Source organism: Lepus europaeus, chromosome X (genome assembly GCF_033115175.1).
Source record: "Lepus europaeus isolate LE1 chromosome X, mLepTim1.pri, whole genome shotgun sequence".
Lineage (NCBI taxonomy): Eukaryota > Metazoa > Chordata > Mammalia > Lagomorpha > Leporidae > Lepus > Lepus europaeus.
Window position 1 is genome coordinate 25,686,972 of NC_084850.1, and position 26,451 is coordinate 25,713,422.

The 26,451-nt window shown below is 45.5% G+C and overlaps 1 protein-coding gene and 1 long non-coding RNA gene across 16 annotated transcripts in view; one reads left to right on the forward strand and one right to left on the reverse strand.

Moving 5' to 3' along the window:
- ENOX2 (ecto-NOX disulfide-thiol exchanger 2) overlaps nucleotides 1–9,103 on the forward strand; it is a 331,670-nt gene extending 322,567 nt beyond the window's left edge. For all 15 annotated transcript variants that reach the window (XM_062183765.1, XM_062183768.1, XM_062183769.1 and 12 more), the window contains 3 exons: nucleotides 1,502–1,610; nucleotides 5,749–5,834; nucleotides 7,535–9,103. In XM_062183765.1, coding sequence (XP_062039749.1) covers nucleotides 1,502–1,610; nucleotides 5,749–5,834; nucleotides 7,535–7,666 — 327 coding nt within the window. In that variant the 3' untranslated portion in view covers nucleotides 7,667–9,103. The remainder of the gene's footprint in view (nucleotides 1–1,501; nucleotides 1,611–5,748; nucleotides 5,835–7,534) is intronic.
- LOC133753272 (uncharacterized) overlaps nucleotides 1–26,451 on the reverse strand; it is a 149,960-nt gene that overhangs the window by 36,901 nt on the left and 86,608 nt on the right. The gene's annotated exons all lie outside the window — the stretch shown is intronic.

Genomic DNA, 26,451 nt, shown 5'->3' on the forward strand with positions numbered 1-26,451 from the left:
GAAAGTGCTAGGAAAATTCAAGGTGATAAGCATCCCTTCAATATGCCTTCTAATTTTTAAAATGCCAGCTATAATAAAATTGAAGTCGGGTTTCAGTAAGACTACAGTTCTATTAAAGATGGCTAAAATGTCTCAGGATATCTTCACATCTTAAATCACCCCTCAATCTGTTAAACTCTCCACTTAAGAAATGGATTACAGGATTGTTTAATATTTTAAGGGGGTTACCAGCAGAAGTGAGACCTGTGGCTTAGGAGTGAGCCAGTATTTTAAATCAAACTTGGCATAATGGTTACTGCCTGGATTGGATTCTAAAGGCTAAAGATTGAGTAGGTCATCAAGAAAGGGTTCCCCTCTGACTATAGCCAGGAAGTCTCTAAATCCACCAAACAACATGTCTCGCAGCGTAGACCATTCATTTCATTCACAGACAGCATCCTGGAAGCTTTGAAGACATCTTTAAAGAAAATGGAAAGAATCCTGTCCCTGCTGAGGGCTCATATAAGGGAAAAAGTGACAAAGCATCTGAGTCAGCCAGGATCTGCAACTCCCCCCCGCCCCGCCCAGAGCATTTGCTTTTACAACAGTAAAAGTGAAGCAGTGAGACTAAAGCAATGATTTCTTTTATTGTTTCTTCTGAAGGCTCTTCTTCACATACATAATACAAAGATGATGTTATGTGTACTCAAAGAGAGAAAGATCCATGAAAGGTGTGGAGATACATTTCAGTTTGATTCCTGACCATGGATCCCACCTGAGTATCTCTTAGGAAATCTACCGACTATGCTCAGAAAAACTTTCAACAACAAAGAAGGCCGCTGACTGCTGATGTTTTAAGTCACAGTCCTTTCTTGCTATAAAGTCAGGAATATTCTAGCTGCTAGCATCCTTATCAGAGAGAAGAGTCGCTAATCAATAGATAGAGGCTATAATGTTTACTTCAAAAGCCAACAGTTGATGGCCTGTGAGTGGATTGACTACATGGAGATTCTCCATTCAAAGATGGGGTTTAAACCATCAGCAGAATGTGGACCTAAAATGTACAAAGAATGGGCCTTTTAACAGTGCATATCCTAGAATGAAATCCTGGCTCCACCATTTCCTAGTAATGTGATCTTAGCCAGTTTACCTCTGAGCCTCACTTTCCTCAGCTGTAGGATGGAGATACATACAAAACAGTGTCTGGCATCTACTTAGTAGACAATAAATATGGGGTCAGCTTCCCCAGGTTACTTGCATGGAGTCAAGAAGATGACGGCAGTGCAGGGTGGCGGGGAGCAGGTGGAAATAAATGCTTAAATTTCTCTATGTTGAAGCCATGTAAAGAGGCTTTAGGTTATCTTGGGTACTTTGGTTAAGTTAGGCTATTTTCCTTCCATCCAATAATCAAAATTGGCAGTACTGCTTTTGCAATTAAGAAGTTACCTGTTGTATAATTCATTAAAAGCAACACAATTACTACATGAGATGAGGTGACCTAGGAGACATGTTATTCCCACAGGAAAGCTGTGCTTCTAGACTGTGTGCATCAAGCCAGGAGAGTGATTACCCTCTTGAGAAGACCATGAACAGCAGTCCCATCAAATCTGAACGAGAGGCGCTGCTAGTGGGTAAGGAAGCCAATGCATGTGTCCAGTGCACAGGGCATGGTGGAGGGGGAGGGGTTTACCTGAGAGTAATAAGCATATGCTATGTGTTCATGAGGCATGACAGTTTGAGAACCCAGAACCCCAAGGATGATGGAGTAAGAGCAAGTACACAGTTCCATAAAATTTCTTAACAGCAGCTAACAGCAGCTCCCAGTGCTCTTCAGGTTTCCTGTAGCCAGTACCACGCCGAGTGTACCAGTAAAAGCACTATGCTAAGAGAGGGTCAGCAGAAGAAGCACAGGGTGTTGTTTTTTATAAAAATCTCTATGCAAGGATAGCTCAGCCCTCTCATGTCCACTCAGGGATCCAGTGCAGACCCTGTTTGGCAAACAGCCTTTCCAGATGAGTCTCTGGAGCAAGCATGTGCCTCCTGAGTTTTTCCAGGTTACTGGCTGAGCTGTTTTTACTTATGACACTTCTGCCACCATAGGAGAGGTTTTCCCCACTTCCTGACACCAAATACATAGTCTGTTGTCCAAGACCACTTCTCCAAATCTCTGACAGCAACTAGGTTCCTATAATTTTATTCACTACAGCTCTGACACTACCTGAAGTTACCACCAGATTCCATAAGTTCAAGGGCTCAGTCTCACAACACTGTCCGCACCTTAGAAGCCAGGCTCAAATGTCAGGTACCCAAGTAACCCACACCCCTGTGTGATTTGGCTACAAAGTCAAAGGGTCCCACAACTCCCCACCCAGGTTTGATAATTTACTAGAATGAAGTCAGGAAAGTACCATACTTATTCTTACCAGTTTATTATAAAGGAAACAATTTAGGAAGAGCCAATGGAAGAGATGCTTAGGGCAAGGTACTGGAAAGGGATGTGCGGAGCTTCTGTACCAACTCTGGGTACATTACTTTCCCAGTTATCTCCCAACTGGGAGGCCCTCTGACCCCCATTGTTTAGGAATTTTTATGGAAGTGTGATTGTGTGGTTGTCATTGGTGAAATTGTTGGCCACTGTTGGTTAAGTCAGTCTTCAGTGCCTTTCCGCTCCCTGTTGTGGGGTGTGCTCTAATCCTGCCTTGGTCCTTCTGGCAGCCAGCCCCCACACTGAAGCAATCTATCCAGTGGCCCCACCACCAGTCATCTCATTAGCACACAAAGGCACTCTTAGGGCTTTGGAAATTCCAAGGATTTCAGGAGCTGTGTGCCAGGAACCAGGAGCAAAACTAATTTTTTTATTATTATATCACATTGGTTGATGACTCAGAAGGCTGTTTGTGAACACTGCTCAGTTCCAAATGGCTAATGCATGATTGCACTGTAAGAAAATTTATTCAGAGGCAAGTTAGCATAAATGGTTAAAGAATCAGAGAGGGCTGGCCCAGTGTCACAGCAAGTTAAGCCCCCTCTTGCAATTCCAGCATCCCATATCAGAGTTCCAGATACTCCACTTCCAGTTCAGCTCTCTGCTCATGCACCTGGACAGGCAGCAGATAATGGCCCAAGTGTTTGGGCCCTTGCCACCCATGTAGAAGACTCAAATGGAGTTCCTGGACCCTGGAAACAGTTGCTTCAGCCTGGGCCAGGCAATACTGTGGTGGCCACCTGGGGAGTAAACCAGTGGATAGAAGATCTCACACTCTCCCTCTCTCTCTCTTGCTTGCTCTGCCTTTCAGATAGATAGATAGATAGATCAATCTTTTTTTTTTTTTAAATCAAACAGACCTGGCTTCCCTTCTTGGCCCCACTATTTCTTTTCTGAACTTCAGTTCTTCCATCTGCAAAATGGACATACTAATGTTACCTACCTCAAATGGCAGTGGCAAGTATTAAATGGAACAATTCAACCAAACCCATTAGCACAGACCTTATCCCGTACATGGTAAGCCCTCAGTAAACAGAACCACTTTACACCTACAGCATGTAGAGGTAACAATTGCTTGTTGGCGTTTTATTCTATTTGGAGAGCAGTGGCAGTCTGAGGTTCTAAAATATGCAGTCATTTAAGAAGGGCTGTCCTTATACCACTGCAGATAATCCTAGCTGCCTTCGAGGAAGGTAAGCACACGGTAGTGCCACTCCACTCACAAAAGTCCTCCTTACCCACTGGCTTCTGCATATTTTAAGATATATCTGCCTCCCTTGGAAATAGATATTATACTTAACTCTTTGATATGTTAATAAAGATGCACAGGGAGATTTGCCATTGAGTCTTTAAGAAAAGTGACAACTTTTAACGTTTTCCAACTTAAAATTCTTAACAAATTGGCATGGCAACAGGGAGACCTGTCAGAGAAGTTCTGAGAGTAGAAGGAATCCTCTGCAAGTAGATAGTCCTAGAAAAAAAGATTCTTAAAATAAATGTTTCTTGTTTTGTTTTTTAAGGAAGGTAGTTTTGGACTGACAGAGGGAGGGGAAAATCTGTTTTTAAAAATGGTTCTTTGGATGTGGACCAACAAAAATGTTCAGTGTTTCTAAAACTATGGAGCTATTTCTTGGCGTTTGACAGCTTTTCTTGCCATGATGTCTGCAGTTCCTTTGAAAGTGGACTGTCTTCTCCAGAATTCTTCCCAGCTCGACTGAGTGTTTAGAAATTCAGTTTACCTAGTAATTTAAGAAGAAAGCAGTGTGTGCTGTAATAAGGGCCGTTTTGAACTGATTTTGAGTCCACCATCAGTTCCTCCTGGCACTTCCAGACACACTCCTTGCCGTCTAATATTTGGAAGATTTTCACACAAAGAACTGATTGAACTTCAAAGTACAACTTAAATGTATGCTATTCTTTGTCAGCCTCTTAAAGGGATAGAAAAGTTGTGGTTTGTGAACCAAATTAAATTGCACTTTTATTCCCTGACCATTTTCCGCAGACTCCAGTCCGGAGCTATTTGATGTACCTAAGATCTTATGAAAGGAGGTGAATCCAAAAAGTTTTAAAAAGAAATAGTCTACTCATGAACAATTTCCACCTGTTGCCAGAAAATGGAGTATTGGAATAATTAACCTGGTGGCCAGAGCAATCAAGGCAGCATTGTGCAGCTGCCAGTCACCCCAGAGGTAGACCGAGCGGAAATGCTGCGCATTCCTCAAGGCTGGAAATTGCTATCAGAATTCTGTATGCGAAGCCATTTGGGGCTCTAAGCACAAACTGCTAGTGACCACTCAAGTCAGCCGTGAATGAAATGTTTGGCTTTTCTCTACCGAGCCACGCGCAAAATGAAACCTCAATACAATCAGCAGATTCTTTTGGGAGAGGCACTAGGTTAATCAGGCAAAGTACATGATTTGTGTGTTTGCTACCACAGCAAGACATTATTAATGCCTACAAGGCTGAAGTCTTAATTTAAAGATTGCACAAAGGAATTGGAAAAACCCAACACAATCTAAATTCATTGTAAAATTCCAGAATTTAAATGACCTCTAGCCATCACTAAGTATGGAAGCCACTTCAAATGCCAGCCCTCCTACATATGATACAGTACAGTGAGAAGCAGCAAGTGTGGCAGTTGAGAGCAAATGTCTGAGTTCAAATAGCAGCTCTGACACTTATCAGCTGTGTGACCTTGGACAATCTGCTTCAACTTTCTGTGCCTCAAGTGCACCTTACCTGTGAAATGGGATGGCAATACCTCCTGCACAGGGTTATTATAAAGATCAAATGAGTAGGCCGGCGCCATGGCTCACTTGGCTAATCCTCTGCCTGCGGCGCCGGCACCCAGGGTTCTAGTACCGGTTGGGGCGCCGGATTCTGTCCCGGTTGCTCCTCTTCCAGGCCAGCTCTCTGCTGTGGCCCGGGAAGGCAGTGGAGGATGGCCCAAGTGCTAGGGCCCTGCACCCTCATGGGAGACCAGGAGGAAGCACCTGGCTCCTGCCTTCAGATCGGCACAGTGTGCCGGCCGTAGCAGCCATTTGGGGGGTGAACCAACGGAAGGAAGACCTTTCTCTCTGTCTTTCTCTCTCACTGTCTAACTCTGCCTGTCAAAAAAAAAAAAAAAGATCAAATGAGTAAAATATATGTAAACTTAGAATAGCACCCAGTATATTTGTGTTGTACGCATACACATGAGGCAGCTCTTGCTGGCTATTCACTAGCACGTGGAACCTCAAGGAATACAGGGGTCAAGTGTAACCTGCATGGTCTTGTCTCTGTAGGAATTATTTCCACATTCCTTCACGTTCATCCTTTTGGAGCAAGCATTGAATATATCTGTTCCTACTTGCATCGTCTTGATAATCAGGTATGTGGGGGGCCCGAAATGGGGGTGCAAGAGAATGTAGGCTGCTTTTTGAATAGGTGACTTTACTTTCCACAAGCAAAACATTAAAAAGATGAAACAGTGAGCTAAGATCATCGATAACACAGACTGAATATTTGCTCATAGCTGATCTCAGGGGTCAGTTCCTGCCCCAGATGCTATCCCTTGGGGGTAACTCTGGAGCAAGGTAAGTACCAACTCCCTAGGAAGTCAAGGGTGTCTCTTAGAGGCTGGAGGGGACTTGGACGCCTCGGAGTGAACAGGCTCATGAGGCAGATTTTTGAGACGCAGCATTCACTTTCACCTGTTCGTGGAGTATACTCACTATTTCCCAGAATATATGCCCAGAATGCTAGGCCGTTTAAGCAGCCACCCTCTCCACAATGGCACTGGCCCATTTGGGCGGCTTACTGCTTTACCCGTGTTCCCAGCGTGGTGCTGCTTCCTTCGCCATGGCGCTTGTCTCCATTCTGGCTAGCACTGCTCCCCCTTTCCCTCTGCAAACCATTCTGTTCTGCAGTTAATCAGCCCAGGTGGCAGTGAAGGAGAGATAAGTGGCCAGTGGCAATACTATGAAATTAAACTCTGGGTCAGTCAAAATTCTCTGGTTATTTTTTAATTTACAGAAAAAAATACATACATCATCTTTAACAGTGCAAGCCGTATAGAAATAAAGGGAAAGTGAAACTTACAATCCGATGCCTCGGGGTAATCACTGTTACTAATTTGGCATATTTTCCAGACCCTTTTCTATATGTGTGCTGTACCTGTAGCCTATTTACATATCTGTGAACATTCTCTGTGTTTCTGATGTGGGCATTCTATTGCGCATGGTACCTTGCAGCCTGCTTCTTTCGCTTAACTGGGGCAGGTCTGCTGTCAGCACTGAAAAGGAGGCCTGGCCACTCCTAACCTAGAGCCAGTTCCTCCTTGGCTTCCCGACAGAGTAGTACCGGGAGAGCCTGCAGTAGCACCAACAGAGCTGGAGGCCCCCTCCCTCCAGCCTCTGGGACATTCATGCGTCAGCAACTCTAGTTTTCTTGAAGGATTCCCTGGTGGTTTTCAAGCAAGGCCTGGTACCCAGGTTCACGGCTACTCAAGAAAGCTTCCCAAACAAGCCCTCAAGGAGTCCCAGAATTATTTTATGTTTGCTGATGTATTGAGGTGTGTGTGTGTGTGTGTGTGTGTGTGTGAGAGAGAGAGAGAGAGAGAGAGAGAGAGAGAGAGAAATTCAAGGGGCGGGGAGGATGGCGCCAATGCACAGCAGTCGGAACACAGAGTATTCCTCGTTCCTGTTATTTTTTCCTTTGTGAACCAATGTGTGTGGGAAGAATTCTGCTCTGCTGGCAGCTGTTTCTGCCTCCCTCCTCTCCCAAATTACTTGGCAGCTTCAATGGGCTTGCACATAGCATCACCAGCACTGAGCAGCTGGCTACAAACCCAGGCCTCTCTACATGACCGACACCAGCCCATTCCAGTAGTCAGCTCAGTGGCCTCTATCTGGTGGTCAGGCAGAGGAACACTGCTGTCTGGCTGGCAGTCATTCTACCAACACACACACACACACACACACGCCCATGCATATCAGCATTCTCAAGCAGGCAATGCTGGGGAAAAGAAAAAGGCACCAGACCGGGAGAGTGGAACTGGCTTTCAATGGAGGTATCCTCTCTGTCCTGCAGATCTGCACCAGTGATGTGGAAGGTCTCATGAGTAGACTCCAGCATACCTTCAAGCAGGAGATGACTGGAGTTGGAGCCAGCCTGGAGAAGAGGTGGAAATTCTGTGGCTTTGAGGGCTTGAAACTGACCTGAATCTCTTTGCCTAACAACTTAGGATCCTGGAAATAAATGTATGTTGGACAAGATTAGAAAGCGATTTATATTTTCGATGGTTTTCAAGTGGAAATTGCTTTACATTCGGCATTTCATTCCTGGAATATCGGCAGAGTTAACATAAGGATCCTAGAACAGCACCTCGAGCTACAGGCCCTAAGAAGAAATTGCCTCAAACCTCCAGTGCTGTAACTTCTCCCCTTTCTGGCAATTGGTTGTCTTTTCTTATTAGTGCTATTGAAAACGTCCTGAGGCTAAAGAGTGTTTGGAAGTGTTTTCAGTGTCTGTACTACTGTTGTAGACCTTGGCATTTTATTTTCAACACTGTTAACTGAAATGTTTTCGATGATTTGTATGTGATTTGTGTTTGCAACCCTCTCTTCACATCGGTGTCGCTGCTGGTGAAAGGAACAGGAGGGAGCCTCAGTATTCCGTGTAACTGCCATTGTCTTTCCCATCCCCAGTAGACCAGTAACTGAGTAACACATCAGTGTCTTCTAGAAGGTGCTTAACCAAGTTTACCCTGTAAATGACAAAGCATGGTTTGTGGCTTTTTGCAAAATTACTATGAACCAAAAGTTGACAAATGTTCCAAAGTTATTTTCTCTAATATAGCAAACAAAAGCTCTATTCAGAATTTTACAAACAAAACCTGGATGTATGTATTCATTCACAGAAGGCAAGTATCCAGTTTGACTGGCATGTGTTCGTGCTATTCAGAATCACTTGTAAATAGTCTGCTTTTGAAGGAGGGCATGTTTAGTTTTCTATGAATTAAAATACACTCGCATGTGGGCTCGCACACAATGCGTGCACACCCACACACCTTAGCCAAAGGGATTTATTTTAACATCTGTTCCCCTGTGGCCTCCTTACAGTTCCTTTCCCTGTGCTGTCCGTGAGTTGACTTGCAAACCGTGTACCGCTATAAGTGCTATGTTGACTTCATGCTGAATGTCTGCAAAGAGTTGATATGAGTGTTAATAGTAATGGCTTAATGTGTAAGAATGGGCCAAGGCATGTGGGGCTTCCTGCCCACAGGTCAGCTCCATGTGGTGTGCTGATCGCTGGTGGTACTTCCTCTCCTGCAGCGCCCAACCACAGGCTGCAATGGCAGGGTGCAAGCAGGCCAATCAGGAAGTCCTGCTCAGTCAGTGGAAAAGGGAGAAGACAGGGTAAGGGTGGGACTAATATCCTGAGATGGCCTGTGTGTGTGTGTGTGTGTGTGTCTGGTGGCGATGGTGGTAGTGGCAGCACCTAAAATAACACAAACATGCCCTCCCTACGTTTCTATTGAAGGTAAGAGAATGTACTGAATAAGCAAAGCCAGTGCACAACACGTCCCGAACAGACTTTGTAAATGAAATGTCAGTAGTGTTCAAAGTTGTATTTTTAAAAGATAAATATCTCTTTTTATACCTCAGTTTGGTGTTCTGTTGTGAATAACTAGCTAAGTATTCCCTGAGTAGGTCGTCTCCAGTTCTTCCTTGGGGTTCCCAGGCTGTTGGAAGAAGATGCCCAAGCTGCCTTGACAACTAGAAGGGCGTGCAGAGCAGCCCACTCATGCTGAAAGCTGGCTTCCCCCTCCAGCTCCCACTGTGGCACCAGCACGAAGCAAGGGTTATTTCTGCACAGCTTCCTCACGGAGGCATCTCTGTCATCAACGCTGTGGAAGCCTGTGATTCATCTGTCTCAGGGGCTCTTGCACAGCCTTATTTTCATAATATCTATGAAATCAAGGGCAATGTTCCGCTCATCAGTGACTTCTTATTTAGTTACAATAAATCAAAGTGGGATTTTAAGACAGCAGCTGCCACACCTAAACACTTTGCTCTCCTTCACTTCATCTACTTACATTGCAAATTTTCACTTTCTGATCCACCTGCCGGTGTCATTCAGGTGTACTCCAACCTGATTGGGAGGTTAACTGTGATTGGACTACGCTATAGTGCCCGAGTACTTGATCAAACAGTGATATAGGTGTTGGTACAAAGATATTTTTTTCATTTTCCTTGAAAGGCAGAGAGACAGAGACAGAGGTCTTCTATCCACGGTTCACTTCCCAAATGCCCACAAGAGCCAGGGCTGAGTCAGGCCAAAGCCAGAAGCCTGGAACTTAACCTAGATCTCTCATGTGGGTGGCAGGGAGCCAACTGCTTGGACCATCACCCTCTACCTCCTAGAGTTCGCATTAGCAGGAAGCTGGACTCTGGAACTGGAGCTGGATGTGGAACTGAGGCACTCTGATATGGGATACAGGCATCCCAAGTGGCATCTTAACAGCTGCGTCAAATGCTGCCCCCAGAGGTATCTTTTTTTTTTTTTTTTGAGATTTATTTATTCATTTGAAAGAGTTACACAGAGAGAGAAGGTGAGGCAGAGAGAGAGAGAGAGAGAGATTGAGAGAGAGAGAGAGGTCTTCCATTTGCTGGTTCACTCTCCAATTAGCCACAATGGCCGAAACTGTGCTGATCTGAAGCCAGGAGCCAGAAGCTTCTTCCAGGTCTCCCACGCAGGTGCAGGGGCCCAAGGACTTGGGCCATCTTCTACTGCTTTCCCAGGCCACAGCAGAGAGCTGGATCAGAAGTAGAGCAGCCGTGTCTCAAACAAGCACCCATACGGGATGTTGGCACTGCAGGCGGTGGCTTTACCCACTATGCCACAGTGCTGGCCCCAGAGGTATCTTTTCAATATGATTCACACTTAAACCAGTGAGTAAAGCAGATTACCCACCATGATGTGGGTGTGCCTCATCCAACCAGCTGAAGGCCTTAATTGGAAAGACTAAGGTCACCCAGGGAAGGAATTCTGCCTCCAGACAGCCGCAAACTGGACTCAAAATTGCCATTGGTTCAGCTTCTCTGGAGAACCATAATATATGAGTCCAGAGTTGTTAAAAGGTGTAAAAATGGAATACGCTTGTGTTGTGTTGCATAATCAAACTGCAGCACATACCATCTCTCATAATCCTTCCCATTTGCCAGAGAAATCTGCTAATGATGCTATTTTACCTTACAAATTCTCGGTGCTATTTATGATTCTGTTGTTCCCCCAAAATTCTGAAATATTGCAGATTTGTTATTTTTATGATACAGTAGTTAGATTTTTTTCCCCAGATAATGAGTAGAAGTCTTCTGTTGCTCTACAAATGGTTGTTTCACCTTATTCCCCAGACCTGTGATAGCTCTAGGTCCAATTCTTTTAATATTAATTAATTAATAGTGCTTGTTTAAAAACTTCAATACAAATGAAAAAGTTTTCAGAGAAAATTAGACACATATTGATGTTCAAGTTATTTTTAAAAGTTCGAGCCACAAAATGTATGCTATTCATATAATGAAGAATAAACTGTATTATTTGAAAAGACAGTGTATCCATACAAGAACTTTCGACTCACCAGTAGAGCTGTGAGCCCTTGGGATTCTAAGCTGTCTTGGGTAGTCCATCCAATAAACTGATTTCATTTTTCAGAATTGCTACCATCTGCTGAGCGCCTGTTATGCAGTCAGGCTGGGTATCTTTGGGCAAATTACATGGACACACTGAAAGCTTCAATTTCCTTGTAGGCAAAATTAAGGAGAAATATTACATTACCTGTCACAGAGTGGTGGTAAAGATTCACAAGAAGGCATCTGCATTCCCCAACCAATGCCTGGCCCAAAATGAATTTCCAATCAAACTTCTTATGATTTGGAGTCAGTTAAAATTGAGAAACTAACCTGCGTTTTTCAAAAATATTTTTTATTCACCCGAGAACTGTGGGGCTACATCATGCTGCAGGATCTCAAAAAAGAAAGTTCATCTGGGGGCCGGTGCTGTGGCTCAACGGGTTAAGCTGTCATCTGCAGTGCCAGCATCCTATATGGGCCCTGGTTTGAGTCCCAGCTGCTCCACTTCTGATCCAGCGCCCTGCTCATGCACCTGGGAAATCAGTGGAAGATGGCCCAAGTGCTTGGGTCCCTGCGCCCACGTGGGAGACCAGATGAAGCTCCTGGCTTCTGGCTTTTGCCTGCCCCAGCCTTCAGTCATTGCAGCCATTTGGAGAGTGAACCAGTGGATGGAAGATCTCTCTATCTCTGCCTTTCTAATAAATAAGGTAAATCTTTAAGAAAAAAGAAAATTCATCTGTTCGAACTATTCCAAACATTTACTCTGTTTCAGACACTACTGGACACTGTGAGATACAAAATGAATGTGGTTGGCTTTTGCCTTCAAGGAGGTAGAAGAGGCGCTTTTAACCCATTGAATTAAGTCCATCACCCTTTAGTGAAAAGCACAAAAGCTCAGTGTGTTAATCAACCATGAATTATGTGGATGAGGTGGTAATGATGTCTTGCTCTTGAAGCCTGAACTATTTCTGTCTGTGCCCCCACTACCCCCAAACTGTAAGTTCCATGAAAGTATGGTCCTCATCTGTCTTGCTTACTGCCACATGCCTAGGACCTGGTGCAATGAAGTTGCTCAGTAAATGTTAACTGAGCGCTGTGTACCACTCTAAATAAGCTACATTCGTATGCATACTAATAACGATGAAAGCCAGTGCTGGGGTCAAGCACTGTAGTGCAGTGGCTAAGTTGTCACCTAGGACACCCACATCCCATACTGGACTGCCATTCAAGTCCCAGCCACTCCACTTCCCACCCAGCTTCCTGCCAATGTGCCTGGGGAGCAGTAGATGATGGCCCAAGTGCTTAAGACCCTGCCACCTATGTGGGAGATTCAGATGGAGTTCCTGGCTTCTGACTGCAGCCTGACCCAGCCCTACCTGTTATAGCCATTTGAGGAGTGAAACCGCAGATAGAAGATTTTTTTCTCTTTCTCTCTCTCTCTGCTCTCTCCCCTCTCTCTCCTTTTCTCCCCCTCTCTCTCCCTCTCTCTCCTCTCTCTCCCTCTTTCTCCTTCTCTCTCTCCCTCTCTCTCTCTCCCTCTCTCCCTCCCTCTCTCCCTCTCTCTCTCCCTCTCTCCTCTTTTTTTTCTCTCTCGCTCTCTCATCACTCTACCTTTCAAATAAATAAATTTTTTTTTCAAAAAATCTAACATTGATTAGTGATTCCTGCACACCAGAATATATATGAAATGATGTAAAATGCCCAGTAGGATGCCTGGCAAAGTAAGTGCCCAATAAAAAGCTATAATCATTGTTCAACTAGTATCAGCATAACAAAGCTTTGATTATGCCAGAACTACCTTTACCATATTGGAGATTCCATAAATCCACACAGTAAATGAGGATGTCAGGATATTTTATGAAACAATGCTCCAGAAGACGTAGGTAATGCCTGGCCCATGCCTGCCATCGGGAGGAACCTTCCTTCTGCTGTCTCCCAATTGTAGTCTAGTGTCCTTCCAATTCCACCCCCTCCCACCACAGGAAAGAACACATCCCATTAACCAGGAGGCCAAAGGGGCCTTATCTCCTCTCCCATGGCCCAAGATCCATCACATCCTCCCAGTGTTTCAGTTAGACAGTAAGCTTTGAAGCTCTCAGCTTGCCTGAATTTTCTATCTTGCAAGAAGATCTCAGAGGCACGCAGAAGCAATTAATTACTGGGGCCATGGGAAGAAGGAAAAGAAATTCATTCCACATAGGTGTGAGCTCTCAAGGCTACCCAGCCTCATGGAGATGATATCAGCTCTTGAATGGAAAATGCTATGCAGGACATATTAATGAGTATTCTGCCCAGCTGCACTTATTCATGCATGTTTGAATATTAGACTACCCTAACATTAATAACCCTCTAAGGTATCAGGCCTCTGAAGTCTTAACTCATTAATATTCCGCACTAAATACCTTATATGATCTCGCCCTTCTTTCAAGTGTTAAAGTGTTTTTCAAAGCAAATCTGTGCACAGGCATTATGTCTTTTGATCTTCCCAACAGTCTCTGAGCCGGCAGGGGCGGCAGGGGGAAGCCAGTTCCCTCACCATGATTACAGATAAGGGAAACAATCCCAAAAGGTGAAGAACCACACCTTGGGGCACACTACTAAGTAGATAATGGAGCTGGGGTGAGGATGCAGGATTCCTGAGGCCTCCCCATCTCTGTCCCATTTAATCTCCAGCCTCAGCTGACTAAAGAGAATATAAAGTAAGGTTCCTTAACATTTTTGGTGCCATGGCCCTCTTACCTGAATAAGGTTCTGAAATGCATGAAATAAAATACCAAGGATTACTAAGGAAACCAACTATGTTGAAATAATATAGTTATCAAAATAATTTTAAAAGATGAGCTTCATTTCATTAAATTTATAAATTACTTAGACTAGAGCTCATCAGGTGGGAAGCTCTACATAAGTTTTTACTCAATAAAATATGTTTAAACGATACAATTTATAAGTGATCAAGACACTGATTCTTTGCACATTTCAAAACTCTTGGGTCAATGCATAAATGACAGGAGGTTTCCTGCAGCCTGTATTTCTGTGTGAGAAAGTGACAGCTGAGCTTCTGCGTGAGCAAGCATAAAGCACTGCCTCTCTAGGAAAATGAACCAAAAGCTATCCACAAGCTGTTTCTCTTCAAGCCATCGGTTCTGGCACAGGAAAGCGGTCTGGGAGTTGTCGGAGAGCAGTCCCTGAGGGTGTCTGTGCAGTGTGTGGTTGGAATCATCAAAAAGGCAACAAATTTGAAACATGGGGGAAAAAAAAGAAAACATAAGGCATTATCTTATCCCTTTTTGCCAAAGAAAATAAATTGTGTGCTCACACCAGTAAAAGCATGTGTTCATGTGGCTGGGCCTCAGGACATGAGACTGAACAATTCTCATGTTGAGAGAGTGTCTGCTCTGAGGCGACCTGCCAGCCAATGGGGGAAGCAAGGCTGCATTGGACACGCTACTTGTCCCAGAGGAGTTTGAAGAGTTCAGAGAATCACGGATCCGGGTGAGGGTTAATACATTCATGGAATACGTTCTACCCCTCCAAACCAAAACTGTATTGTCTGCGAAGGAAAAAATCTGGAAAGCTGAATTCAGTGTTTCACAGAACACAAATGCTCCTTGACTTATGATTGGGTTCATGTCCCAGTAAACCCATCCTAAATTGCAACTATCGTAAGTGGGAAATGCGTTGGATAGCCCTGACCCACCATCCGGCCTATCCCAACAGCACAATATACTGTAGACTGCAAGTGTTCTCCCCTTGGGATTGTGGGACTGACTGGGCTCTGTGCTCTCTGCTGCTGCCGCTTCCCAACATCACCAGGCAATCAAGCTGCTAGCCCAGGAAAAGATCACAGTCCAACATCTGAAGTACAATTTCTACTGAATGTGTATGGCTTTTATATCATCTCAAAGTTGAAAAATCTTCCATCAAACCATTCTAAGTCTGAGGCCATCTATACACTGCGCTCGCTCTCTCTCTCTCTCTCTCTCTCTCTCTCTCTCTCTCCTCTCACTGTGTGTGTGTGTGCAGCAAGCATTACAATCATGCTTTGTGTGTTCAGTACCAATCTTGTTTAGTTTGATCTTTTTTTTTTTTTTGACAGGCAGAGTGGACAGTGAGAGAGAGAGACAGAGAGAAAGGTCTTCCTTTTGCCGTTGGTTCACCCTCCAATGGCCGCCGCAGCTGGCGCACTGCGGCCAGCGCATCGCGCTGATCCAAAGCCAGGAGCCAGGTGCTTCTCCTGGTCTCCCATGGGGTGCAGGGCCCAAGCACTTGGGCCATCCTCCACTGCACTCCCGGGCCATAGCAGAGAGCTGGCCTGGAAGAGGGGCAACCGGGATAGAATCCGGCGCCCCGACCGGGACTAGAACCCGGTGTGCCGGGACCGCAGGCAGAGGATCAGCCTATTGAGCTATGGTGCCGGCTAGTTTGATCATTTTTCAATGAAAACATTTCTAAGATATTTACACCCTTTCCTGTGTTCAGCAGAGGAATGCGGGCCTCTCCTGATCTTCCCATGGTGCCTTGTTGCCTCTAACGACATTAGTTAGTAGATTCGACAGGAACAGAGATTCTAAGTCTACAACTCAGGATCCATATCTTCACCCTGCAGTCCAGTAAGTCATGGACGTCTTCACACCCTGAGAGTGTAACTGTTTTCGACTCAATCTCTCTTTCCTTTTTTGCCTGTCTGCTTCTGAATCTCTGGTAGCTTAGGAACCATATATCATCAAGCCCCTAAAGAACTTAGAGTTAAGAAACAATTGAGTAAAGAACCAAAAGTTAGAGAAAATCACTGACTGGTGGCTGGACTGTGTAAGACCGCTCCTGCAACCTCCATGTCTGCTCCACTTCAGACCACACCCAGAGAAAAAGCTCCTTAACGTGGCATTCAGGGCTCTCCGTGTTTGGCCCCAGGCTTCACTCTGATCTTATTTCCCACTGTCATCCTTCACGCACCCTGCTTCCACCTGACTGATCTTCTGTGCCCTCCCATACAGCCACAAGCCTAAATCTTACCTGCCTGGAAGGCCTGGCTCAAATGCTACCTCCTCCATGAAGCCTTTCCGGATTCCCCTCGCTCCCTCTCTATCGGAATGGCCCTCACCTTCGTGGAGCCCCAGCACCCTTTATCTGTACCTCTGTCCGCCACGGGACTTCTCTACGTGGTAGCAGGCTCGTGTACCTGTCACCCTCTGCAGGGATCATGTCTGACTGATTCACTTATACATCCACTTAGCAAATGCCTATGGGGTACCCACTACAGGCCACACAACTGTTCTAGACCTTAATGATGCCACAGTATACAATCAGACAAAACTCCTGTCCTGGAGCCTATGCTCCAGTGAGAGGGGCTATTTGAATCAGCTTAAGCTGCCATAACAAAATGCCATCTATAGGGTAGCTTAAACAACAGAAATTTATTTCTCATAGTTTTGGAAGCTGAGAAATTCAAGGCCAAGTTTCTAGCTGGTAAAGTCCCCCTCCCTGGCTTGTAGATGACCACCTTCTCGCTGTGTCCTCACATGGCAGAGGTAGAGAGAGAAAGATCTCTGTGATCTCTTTTTTTATTTTTAATAGAGGTTAAGTCACCCTCTTTTTATTTATTTAACATTATTTTTAAAGATTTATTTTATTTATTTGAAAGGCTAAGTTACAGAGAGAGGGACACATATACACACACAGGATGGGAAGGGAAGGAAGAAGGGAGGGAGAGAGGGAGGGAGGGGAGAGGGAGAGAGAGAGAATCTTCCATCTGTTGGTTCACTCTCCAGATGGCTGCAATGACCAAGGCTGGACCAGGCTGAAGCCAGGAGCCAGGAGCATCATCCAGGTCTCCCATGTGGGTGGCAGAGGCCCACGGACTTGGGCCATCCTCTGTTGCTTTCCCAGGCTCATTAGCAGGTCACTGCATTGGAAGCGGAGCAGCCAGGACACAAACACGATCCCATAAAGGATGCCGTTGTCACAGGTGGTGGCTTAACCTCCTACACCACGTCTCTTCTTCTAAGGGCATGAGTCCCATCATGAGAATGCAAACCTCACGACCTCGTCTCATTCTAATTACTCCCAAAGACTCCATTTCCTGATACCATCTCATTGGGAGTTAGGGCTTCAACATACAGACTTGAGAGAGAGTTCAGTCCACAGTATGGCTAGACTAGTAATAAATATTAGTAAACGGAATAGTAGCTGAGAAGTACAAGTGCTAAGGAAAAAACTAAAGAAGGTAGGGAATATGGATGGGTGATGTTAAATTTTGGATTTTTAAAAAAGATTTATTTATTTGAAAGGCAGAGTTACACAGAGAGAGGGAGGGAGAGACAGAGAAAGAGATCTCCCATCCGCAGGTTCACTCCCCAGATGGCCAGAGCTGTGTCAATCCAAAGCCAAGAGCCAGGAGCTTCTTCTGGGTCTCCCATGCGGGTGCAGGAGCACAAGGACTTGGGCCATCTTCTACTGCTTTCCCAGGCCGTAGCAGAGAGCTGGATCGGAACTGGAGCAGCTGGGACTCGAACTAGCACCCAAATGGGATGCTGGCACTGCAGGCGGAGGCTTTACCCTCCACGCCACAGTGCCGGCCCCAATGTTAAATTTTAAATAGGGTGATATTTGAGCACCTAAGAAAACAATTGAGCAAAGATTTTTAAGAGGTGAGACAGAGGATATATATAATAGATATAGATATAGATATAGATATAGATATAGATATAGATATAGATGGGGGGGGAAGGGTTCTAAGCCAAGGAAAATGCATAGGCAAAGGTCCTGAGGCAGGCGCTGACCTACTGTATTTTGTATTTAAGGACAGCCAGAGGCACAGTATGTCTGGAATACGGGGGCAGGGGTAGATTGGGAAGAGTAGCAAAAGATGAGGTCAGAAAAGTCACAGAAGCTTACATCCTATAGGACTGTGTAAGCCACCATAAGGACTTTAGAGTTTACCCTGTGTGCAAAATGGAGCCTATATAGGATGTTAAGAGAAGGAAGATGGTATAGCTAGCATTCAACAAAGATGACTCCGCATGCTGGGTAGGAAGTAGATTTGAAGCGGTAATGGAGGAAATAGGGACACCAAGAGGAGGCTGTTGCAGTAATACAGGTGAGAAATAAAAACAGGTTGGGGCCGGCGCTGTGGTGCAGCGGGTTAACGCCCTGGCCTGAAGCGCCGGCATCCCATATGGGCGCCAGTTCTAGTCCCGGCTGCTCCACTTCCAATCCAGCTCTCTGCTATGGCCTGGGAAAGCAGTAGAAGATGGCCCAAGTCCTTGGGCCCCTGCAGCCGCATGGGAGACCCGGAAGAAGCTCCTGGCTCCTGGCTTCAGATCAGCGCAGCTCCGGCCGTTGCGGCTAATTGGGGAGTGAACCAGTGGATGGAAGACCTCTCTCTCTCTCTCTCTGCCTTGCCTCTCTCTGTGTAACTCTGACTTTCAAATAAATAAATAAATCTTTAAAAAAAAAAAGAAACAAAAACAGGTGACACCTGACCATAGAAGTAGTGTGGGACGTCAGGAGAAATGCTAGGATTCTAGATGCATTTTGGAGATGTAAATGAACTGAATATTTAAGAGAAAGGTGAGTACTGAATCTTCGTGGCCTGAATGACTGCAGTTACTAAGATGGATAAGAGGACGGGGCAGATCTGAGAAGGAAGGTCAGACCGGGGGGGGGGGTAAACTTTCAGGGGCCTCATCTCTCCTCCAGGTGGAAACATCAAGGGGGCACGTGGATAAAGGAATTGAAGGTCAAAACAGAGGTCTGAGCTACAAATATATGATTGGGAGTCATCAGCTTTTAGGGGATTTTTCAAGTCACAAGTCTAATTGGGATCACCGAAGGAGTGACCCAGGTTCAAGGACGGAGCCCAGAAGAGCACCAAGATGAACAAGTCAAGGATGTAAAAAAAAAAAAAAAAAAAAAAAAAAAAAAAAAAAAAAAAAAAAAACCAGCAAGGAACCCTGAAACATAGAGTTGTTGGAAACCAAGAGAGTGCCGCGTCCTTGAGGCCAAGTGAAGGAAGTGCTCGAATGAGGACAGAGGGACTACTTCTAAGGCCAGCCAAAGGCAAGTTACTGTGAGAGCGGAGAAGCGGCAATGCGGAGGCTGCTTGGGACCTTGCATTTTGAGTGGAGTGGTGGCGGCCACAGGCCTGATGAGTGGGTTAGGAGGATGTGAAAGGGGAAGTATTGAGAATATAAGTACCTTTTGTTAAAGATTTATTTATTTGAAAGGCAGAGTTAGAGAGAGGCAGAATGGAGAGAGAGAGAGAGAGAGAGAGAGAGAGAGAGAGAGAGAATCCTCCACCTGATGGTTCATTCCCCAAATGGCCACAATGGTCGGAGCTGCGCTGATCCGAAGCCAGGAGCCAGGAGTTTCTTCCAGGTCTCCCACAAGGGTGAAGGACTTGAACCATCCTCTACTGCCTTCCCAGGCCATAGCAGAGAGCTGGATCGGAAGTGGAGCAGCCTGGACCTGAACCGGCCCCCATATGGGATGCTGGCACTGCAGACAGCGGCCTCACCCACTATGCTACAGTGCCAGACCCTATATGTACCCTTGTGAAGAATTTTCTGTACAGAGGAGCAGAGAAATGGAGCTGAAGGTGAACAGGGAAATTGAGTCAAGACAGATTTTATAATACGGAGAAAGACAATATTATTGCATGCAAGCAGTTGAGAATAACCAAGAAGATAAGAAGAAAGGTCAACAAATGAACTTTAGAAAGGGAGGGAGCGAGCTCGAAAGAAGGAAGGAATCAATTTTATTTTTTTAACTTTTATTTAATAAATATAAATTTCCAAAGTACAGCTTTTGGATTACAGCAGCTTCCCCCCCCCCCATAATTTCCCTCCCACCCACAACCCTCCCATCTCCCGCTCCCTCCCCCATTCCATTCACATCAAGATTCATTTTCAATTCTCTTTATATACAGAAGATCAATTTAGTATATATTAAGTAAAGATTTCAACAGTTTGCACTCACACAGAAACACAAAGTGTAAAGTACTGTTTCAGTACTAGTTATAGCATTAATTCATATTGTACAACACATTAAAGACAGAGATCCTACATGAGGAGTAAGTGCACAGTGACTCCTGTTGTTGACTTAACAATTAACACTCTTGTTTATGGCGTCAGTAATCACCCTAGGTTCTTGTCATGAGCTGCCAAGGCTATGGAAGGAAGCCTTCTGAGTTCGTCAACTCCAATCTTATTTAGACAAGGTCATAGTCAAAGTGGAAGTTCTCTCCTCCCTTCAGAGAAAGGTACCTCCTTCTTTGATGGCCCCGTTCTTTCCACTGGGATCTCACTCACAGAGATCTTTCATTTAGGGTTTTGTTTTGTTTTGTTTTGTTTTTGTTTGTTTGTTTGTTTTTGGTGCCAGAGTGTTTTGGCTTTCCATGCCTGAAATACTCTCATGGGCTTTTTAGCCAGATCCGAATGCCTTAAGGGCTGATTCTGAGGCCAGAGTGCTGTTTAGGACATCTGCCATTCTATGGGTCTGCTGTGTATCTTGCTTCCCATGTTGGATCATTCTCTCCCTTTTTTATTCTATCAGTTAGTATTAGCAGACACTAGTCTTGTTTATGTGATCCCTTTGACTCTTAATCCTATCATTATGATCAATTGTGAACTGAAACTGATCACTTTGACTAGTGAGATGGCATTGGTACATGGCACCTTGATGGGATTGAATTGGAATCCCCTGGCATGTTTCTAACTCTACTGTTTGGGGCAAGTCCAACTGAGCATGTCCCAAATTGTACATCTCCTCCCTCTCTTATTCCCACTCTTATATTTAACAGGGATCAATTTTAGATTTATTTATTTATTTATTTATTTATTTGAAAGTCAGAGTTACACAGAGAGGGGAGAGGCAGAGAGAGAGGTCTTCCATCCGCTGGTTCACTCCCCAATTGGCTGCAATGGCTGGAGCTGCACTGATCCGAAGCCAGGAGCCAGGAACTTCCTCCGGGTCTCCCATGTGGGTGCAGGGGCCCAAGCACTTGGGTCATCTTTTACTGCTTTCCCAGGCCACAGCAGAGAGCTGGATTGGAAGAGGAACAGCTAGGACTAGAACCAACGCCCATACGGGATGCCTGAATACCAGCCCCAGGAATATTTTTTTTTTTTTAAAAAAAAGTGGAAAGTTATGCCGGCGCTGCGGCTCAGTAGGCTAATCCTCTGCCTTGCGGCGCCAGCACACCGGGTTCTAGTCCCGGTCAGGGCACCAATCCTGTCCCGGTTGCCCCTCTTCCAGGCCAGCTCTCTGCTGTGGCCTAGGAGTGCAGTGGAGGATGGCCCAAGTTCTTGGGCCCTGCACCCCATGGGAGACCAGGATAAGCACCTGGCTCCTGCCATCAGAACAGCATGGTGCGCCGGCCGCAGCGCGCCTACCGCGGCGGCCATTGGAGGGTGAACCAACGGCAAAAAGGAAGACCTTTCTCTCTGTCTCCCTCTACTGTCCACTCTGCCTGTCAAAAATTTAAAAAAAAATGGAAAGTTGAGAGAAAAGGAGGAGGAGACAGCAAGGGAGAAAGAACCAGAGAGAATTAAACTTCCTCTTGCCTAGTGGTCATGGTAGGGCCTTTGAACTGGCTTAGGCAAGAAGGATTTAGAGAATTGCTACAAAGATTAGCAGTATAATGTTAAGAGCATTGAACCTGACTATAAATCCTAGTTCTGCGACCTTGAGCAGGTTATTCAGCTTCCTTGTGCCTCAGTTTCTTCATATGTAAAATGGGCATGATGAAGCCAGCATTGTGATATAGTGAGTTAAGCCTCCACTTGCAGCACCAGCATCCCATATGGGTGCCAGTTCGTGTCCTCACTGCTCTACTTCTGATCCAGCTTCCTGCTAACGGCCTGGGAAAAGCAGAGGAAGATGGTTCAAGGGTTTGGGCCCTGGCCACCCAGGTGCGAGACCCAGATGAAGTTCCTAGCTCCTGCCTCCTGGCTTTGCCTGGCCCAGCCCTAGCTGTTGCAATCATCTGGGGACTAGCAGATGGAAGATCTCTCACTCTCATTCTTGCTCTCACTCTCTCTGATTTTCAAATAAATAAATAAATATTTTTAAAAATGGGCATGATGATATTATCTTCCTCACAGGGTTGTTACAAGGCCTAAGTGGGTAAAGTGCTTGGAGCCTGATGTGAATGTGAGCTGTCATCATGCCTGTCTCAGGGAATCAAAGGCCGGGGATCTCCCTGGAACCACAGAGCAATCAGGCCCCTGCCTGTCTCTTGTCACCAACCCTACCTGCATCCGGACTTCATTATTTCCTCTCACTACTGTCACCAATAACTCCTGAGCATCACATGCGAACACAACCAACTTCCCAGAGGGTTCTAGCTGAACTGAACTGCTTTCTGATCTCAAATACAGAAACTCAAGAAGGAACGCACTAACCAACTTGATTCAAGTGCCCAAGCCAGGTGCCTATGGGGCCAGTACCAAGTAAGTGGACTGGGATGCAGATCAGTGTCCAGAAAAAAAAAGAAAGAAAAAACCTGGCGGCTAGGCAGTGGTTGGGGTGAGGGGGGAGAGGCAGAGGATGTTTGAGAAGGGCAGTGCCAGTCACCCAAAACAATACTTGCCACACCCTGTTCTTGCATATCTCACTAGTGCCCCCATCCAAGAAGAGTGAGCCCAAGAAAAGTGAGCACAAGCCAAGTAGGCGGATTCTCCATAGAGAGCTTTCTAATAGGCAGAGGCATCTCTTTGGTAGAGACCCTTGATAAAAACTGTGGCCCGAGTCTTGGGGACAATGAGCCTCCCAGTTCTGGGGTGTCTCCAGGATGCCTGCAAGCTGCTGTACATGTTCCCTCTGGCTCCGGCCCTTGGCATGTCCCAATCAGAGTATGGGTGTCTCATTCCTCCCACGACCCGGAATATCTCAACAAGCCTGCCCACCTGTGGACTGGTGCTTGTGTCTAGATGTGTTGGTCTGAAGGCTGACGACAGACTGACTGTTGTGTCCCCCTTTCTGATTCCCAAGCCCCACCCCCCATTTTAAGCAGTCCCTGCAGCATGTTTAAATCCCCAGATTTCTAAAACCACAGTCTTGCTGCTATGCTCTGAATGTCTATGTCCCCTCCAGCATTCATACACCCAATGGGATGATATGAGGTGGGGACCGTTGGGAGGTGATCAGAATGTGAGGGCAAAGCCCTTGTGCCTGCAGTTAGTGCCCTAATCAGAGACCTCAGAAAGAGTGCTGCCTCCCCCCCCACCCCACCAGGTGAGGGCACAGCAAGAGAGTAAGTATCTAGGATGGATGGCCCTAGAGACCTGTCCTACCCCTTCCCAGCTGAAAGGTACCTTCAATAAACCTGAAATGCAGCCCTTAGCAGATGCCAAATCTGACAGCTCCTTGACCTTGAACTTGCCAGCCTCCAGAACTGTGAGCTATACATTTCTGTTTTTTAGAAGCCACCCAGTCTACAGTATTTTGTTAAAGCCTCCCACAGAGACTAAGACACTTGCCAAGATACAGGATAATTAGAATGCCAAGAAGAAGAAAAAAAAAAAACAGCTGGGATCCAGCGAGTCAAGCAGAAGGCTATTAAGGTTTGCCAGGCATAAGATGATTAAGGTTTGGACCAGAGTGATAGAAAGAGGACTGCAGAGGAAAAGACAGACTGGGGAGACATTCTACCAACAAAGTAAATGGAGACGTGTCCCAGAAGTACAGCTCAGTTATACTTATCCAGGATAACTTAGTGTCCTGGAAGAAAAGGGTAGGAAAATGTTTGAAAAACGAGAAGGTGATTACCAACACAAGGAGCGGCAGAGCTGAAAGGAAGGAGAAATATTAGACAATATAAACTGTTTACCGCTGGCTGCTGTGTCATTATTCTCAGCAAAACAGGAGTGAAAATGCATAATAAAAATAAGCTACAAAGAGTTGTGGACCTAGCCTTCCACACCCGATGATAATTTCTTCCATAACTTTTCCCATTGTTTCCAAAAGACTGTTGGAGCAGGCGGGGGGATGAGGGAGTACACAGCCATTATTAGAATAAACATAGTGTATTAGTCATGATCCTCTAGAGGAGCAGGACCAACAGGAACATGCATGTAGCACAACAAGCAATCGGTTCACAGGACTATAAAGCTGAGGAGTCCCGTGGCCTGCAGTTGGTAAGATGGGAACCCAGGAAAGCCTGAGATGTGGGTTCCAGTCTGAGACTGAAGGCCCGAGAGCTAAGAAAACTGATAGTGCAAGTTCAAGTCTGAAGGCAAGACGAGACCAATGTCCGATCTCCAGCAGTCAAGCAAAGAGAGAGAGAGAGAGAGAGAGAGAGAGAGAGAGCTAGTTCCCCCTCCTTCCACCTTTCATCCTATTCAAGCACTTAGTAGATTATATACTAGCACACACGCTGGAGAAGGCAATCTTCTTTATTAAGTCTACCAATTAAACTACAATCTCATCCAGAAAAGCTCTCACAGAATCACTCTAAGTCATTTTAACCAAATAGCTGGGCACCACATGGACCAGTCAAGTTGCCATGGAAACTTAACCATCATAGTACACCATCACTCCACATCTTTGACTTTAAGTTCTTTCATTATTAAAAATTTTCATATGTCAGTTATTGTAAGTTGACTAACAAAAGCATATTTTTATAATTCTATTATTGCAGCTGGGCAGGTAATGGGAATCATATACCCCTAGATTGGGTGAGACCCTTATTCTACATTATTACAAGACCTAGTAACATGGGGTCGGCACTATGGCATAGGTTAAAGCTCTGCCTGCAGTGTCGGCATCCCATATGGGTGCTGGTTCTAGTCCCGGCTGCTCCATTTCCAATCCAGCTCTCTGTTTTGGCCTAGGAAAGCGTAGAAGATGGCCCAAGCACTTGGGCCCCTGCACCCATGTGGAAGACCCCAAAGAAGCTCCAGTTCAGATTGGCTCAGTTCTAGACATTGTGGCCATCTTAGGAGTGAACCAGCAGGTGGAAGATCTCTCTCTCTCTCTCTCTCTCTCTCTCTCTCTCTCTCTCCTTCCCTCTCTCTGTCTGTAACTCTGCCTCTCAAATAACTATAAATCTTTTTTTTTAAAGACCTGCCATGGTTCTGGCCACTGGGAACACAATAGTGGACAACAGAGACAAAAATAATTTTTCTACTTTATTGTTATGGATTTAGCATTCTAGGGGAGGAAAACAGGAAATAAATAGGGGCAGACATTTGGCCCACTGGTTAAAGATACCAGATAAGATGCTCACAACCCACACCAGAGTTCCTGAGATTAATTCCGAGCTCAGACTCCTGACTCCAGCCCCCTGCTAATGCAGAACCTGGGAAGCATTGGTGACGGCTCAAGTCATTGGGTTCTTGCCTCTCACGTGGGAGACCTAGATTGAGTTCACAGCTCCCGGCTTTGGTCTCAGACTGGGGGCATTGCAGGCATCTGGGGAGTCAACCAATGGATTGGAGCTCTCTATTACCTATCTATCTATCTATCTATCTTTTGCCTATCTTGATCTCTATCTCCCTCTGACTCTCAAATAAAAAATTTTTAAAAGCATACATATATGGATATATAGATAGATAAAGATATATTATAGATACATTTCTGGTACTACAGCAAAATACCTGAGACTGGTAATTTATAAAGAACAGAAATAATTTCATTCTCATAGTTCTAGAGACTAGAAGTACAAGATGAAGGTGCCAACATGTTTGTTGTCTGGTAAGGGTATAGTCTCTGCTTCCAAGATGGCACCTTGTTGCTCTACCTTCCCAAGCGATTGACTGATGTACCCTCATATGGCAGAAGGTAGAAGGGCAAGAGGACCTAACTAGTTCCCTGGACCCCTTTTATAACCCATTCATGAGGGTGAAGCCCTTGTAACTGAATCACCTCCCAAAGACACCACCCCTCCAGGTCTCAACACTATCACACTGGTTCCAAGGATGCACACATTCAAACTTTTGCAGTGTCTCTGTGTGTGTGTGTGAGATGTTAGACGGTGATAAATGCTGTGTAAAAACTAAAGCAAGGGGGGCTGGCGCCATGGCGCAGTAGGTTAATCCTCCGTCTGCATCGCTGGCATCTCATATGGGCGCCGGGTCTAGTCCCAGCTACTCCACTTCCAATCCCGCTCTCTGCTATGGCCTGGGAAAGCAATAGAAGATGGCCCAAGTGCTTGAGCCCCTGAACCCACGTGGGAGACCAGGAAGAAGCTCCTGGCTCCTGGCTTCGGATCGGCGCAGCTCTGGCCCTTGCGGCCATTTCGGGGGTGAACCAACAGAAGGAAGACCTTTCTCTCTGTCTCTCTCTCTGTCTGTAACTCTACCTCTCAAATAAATAAATAATAAAAACTAAAGCAAGGGGGCCAGTGCTGTAGCATAATGAGCTAAGCTGCTTCTG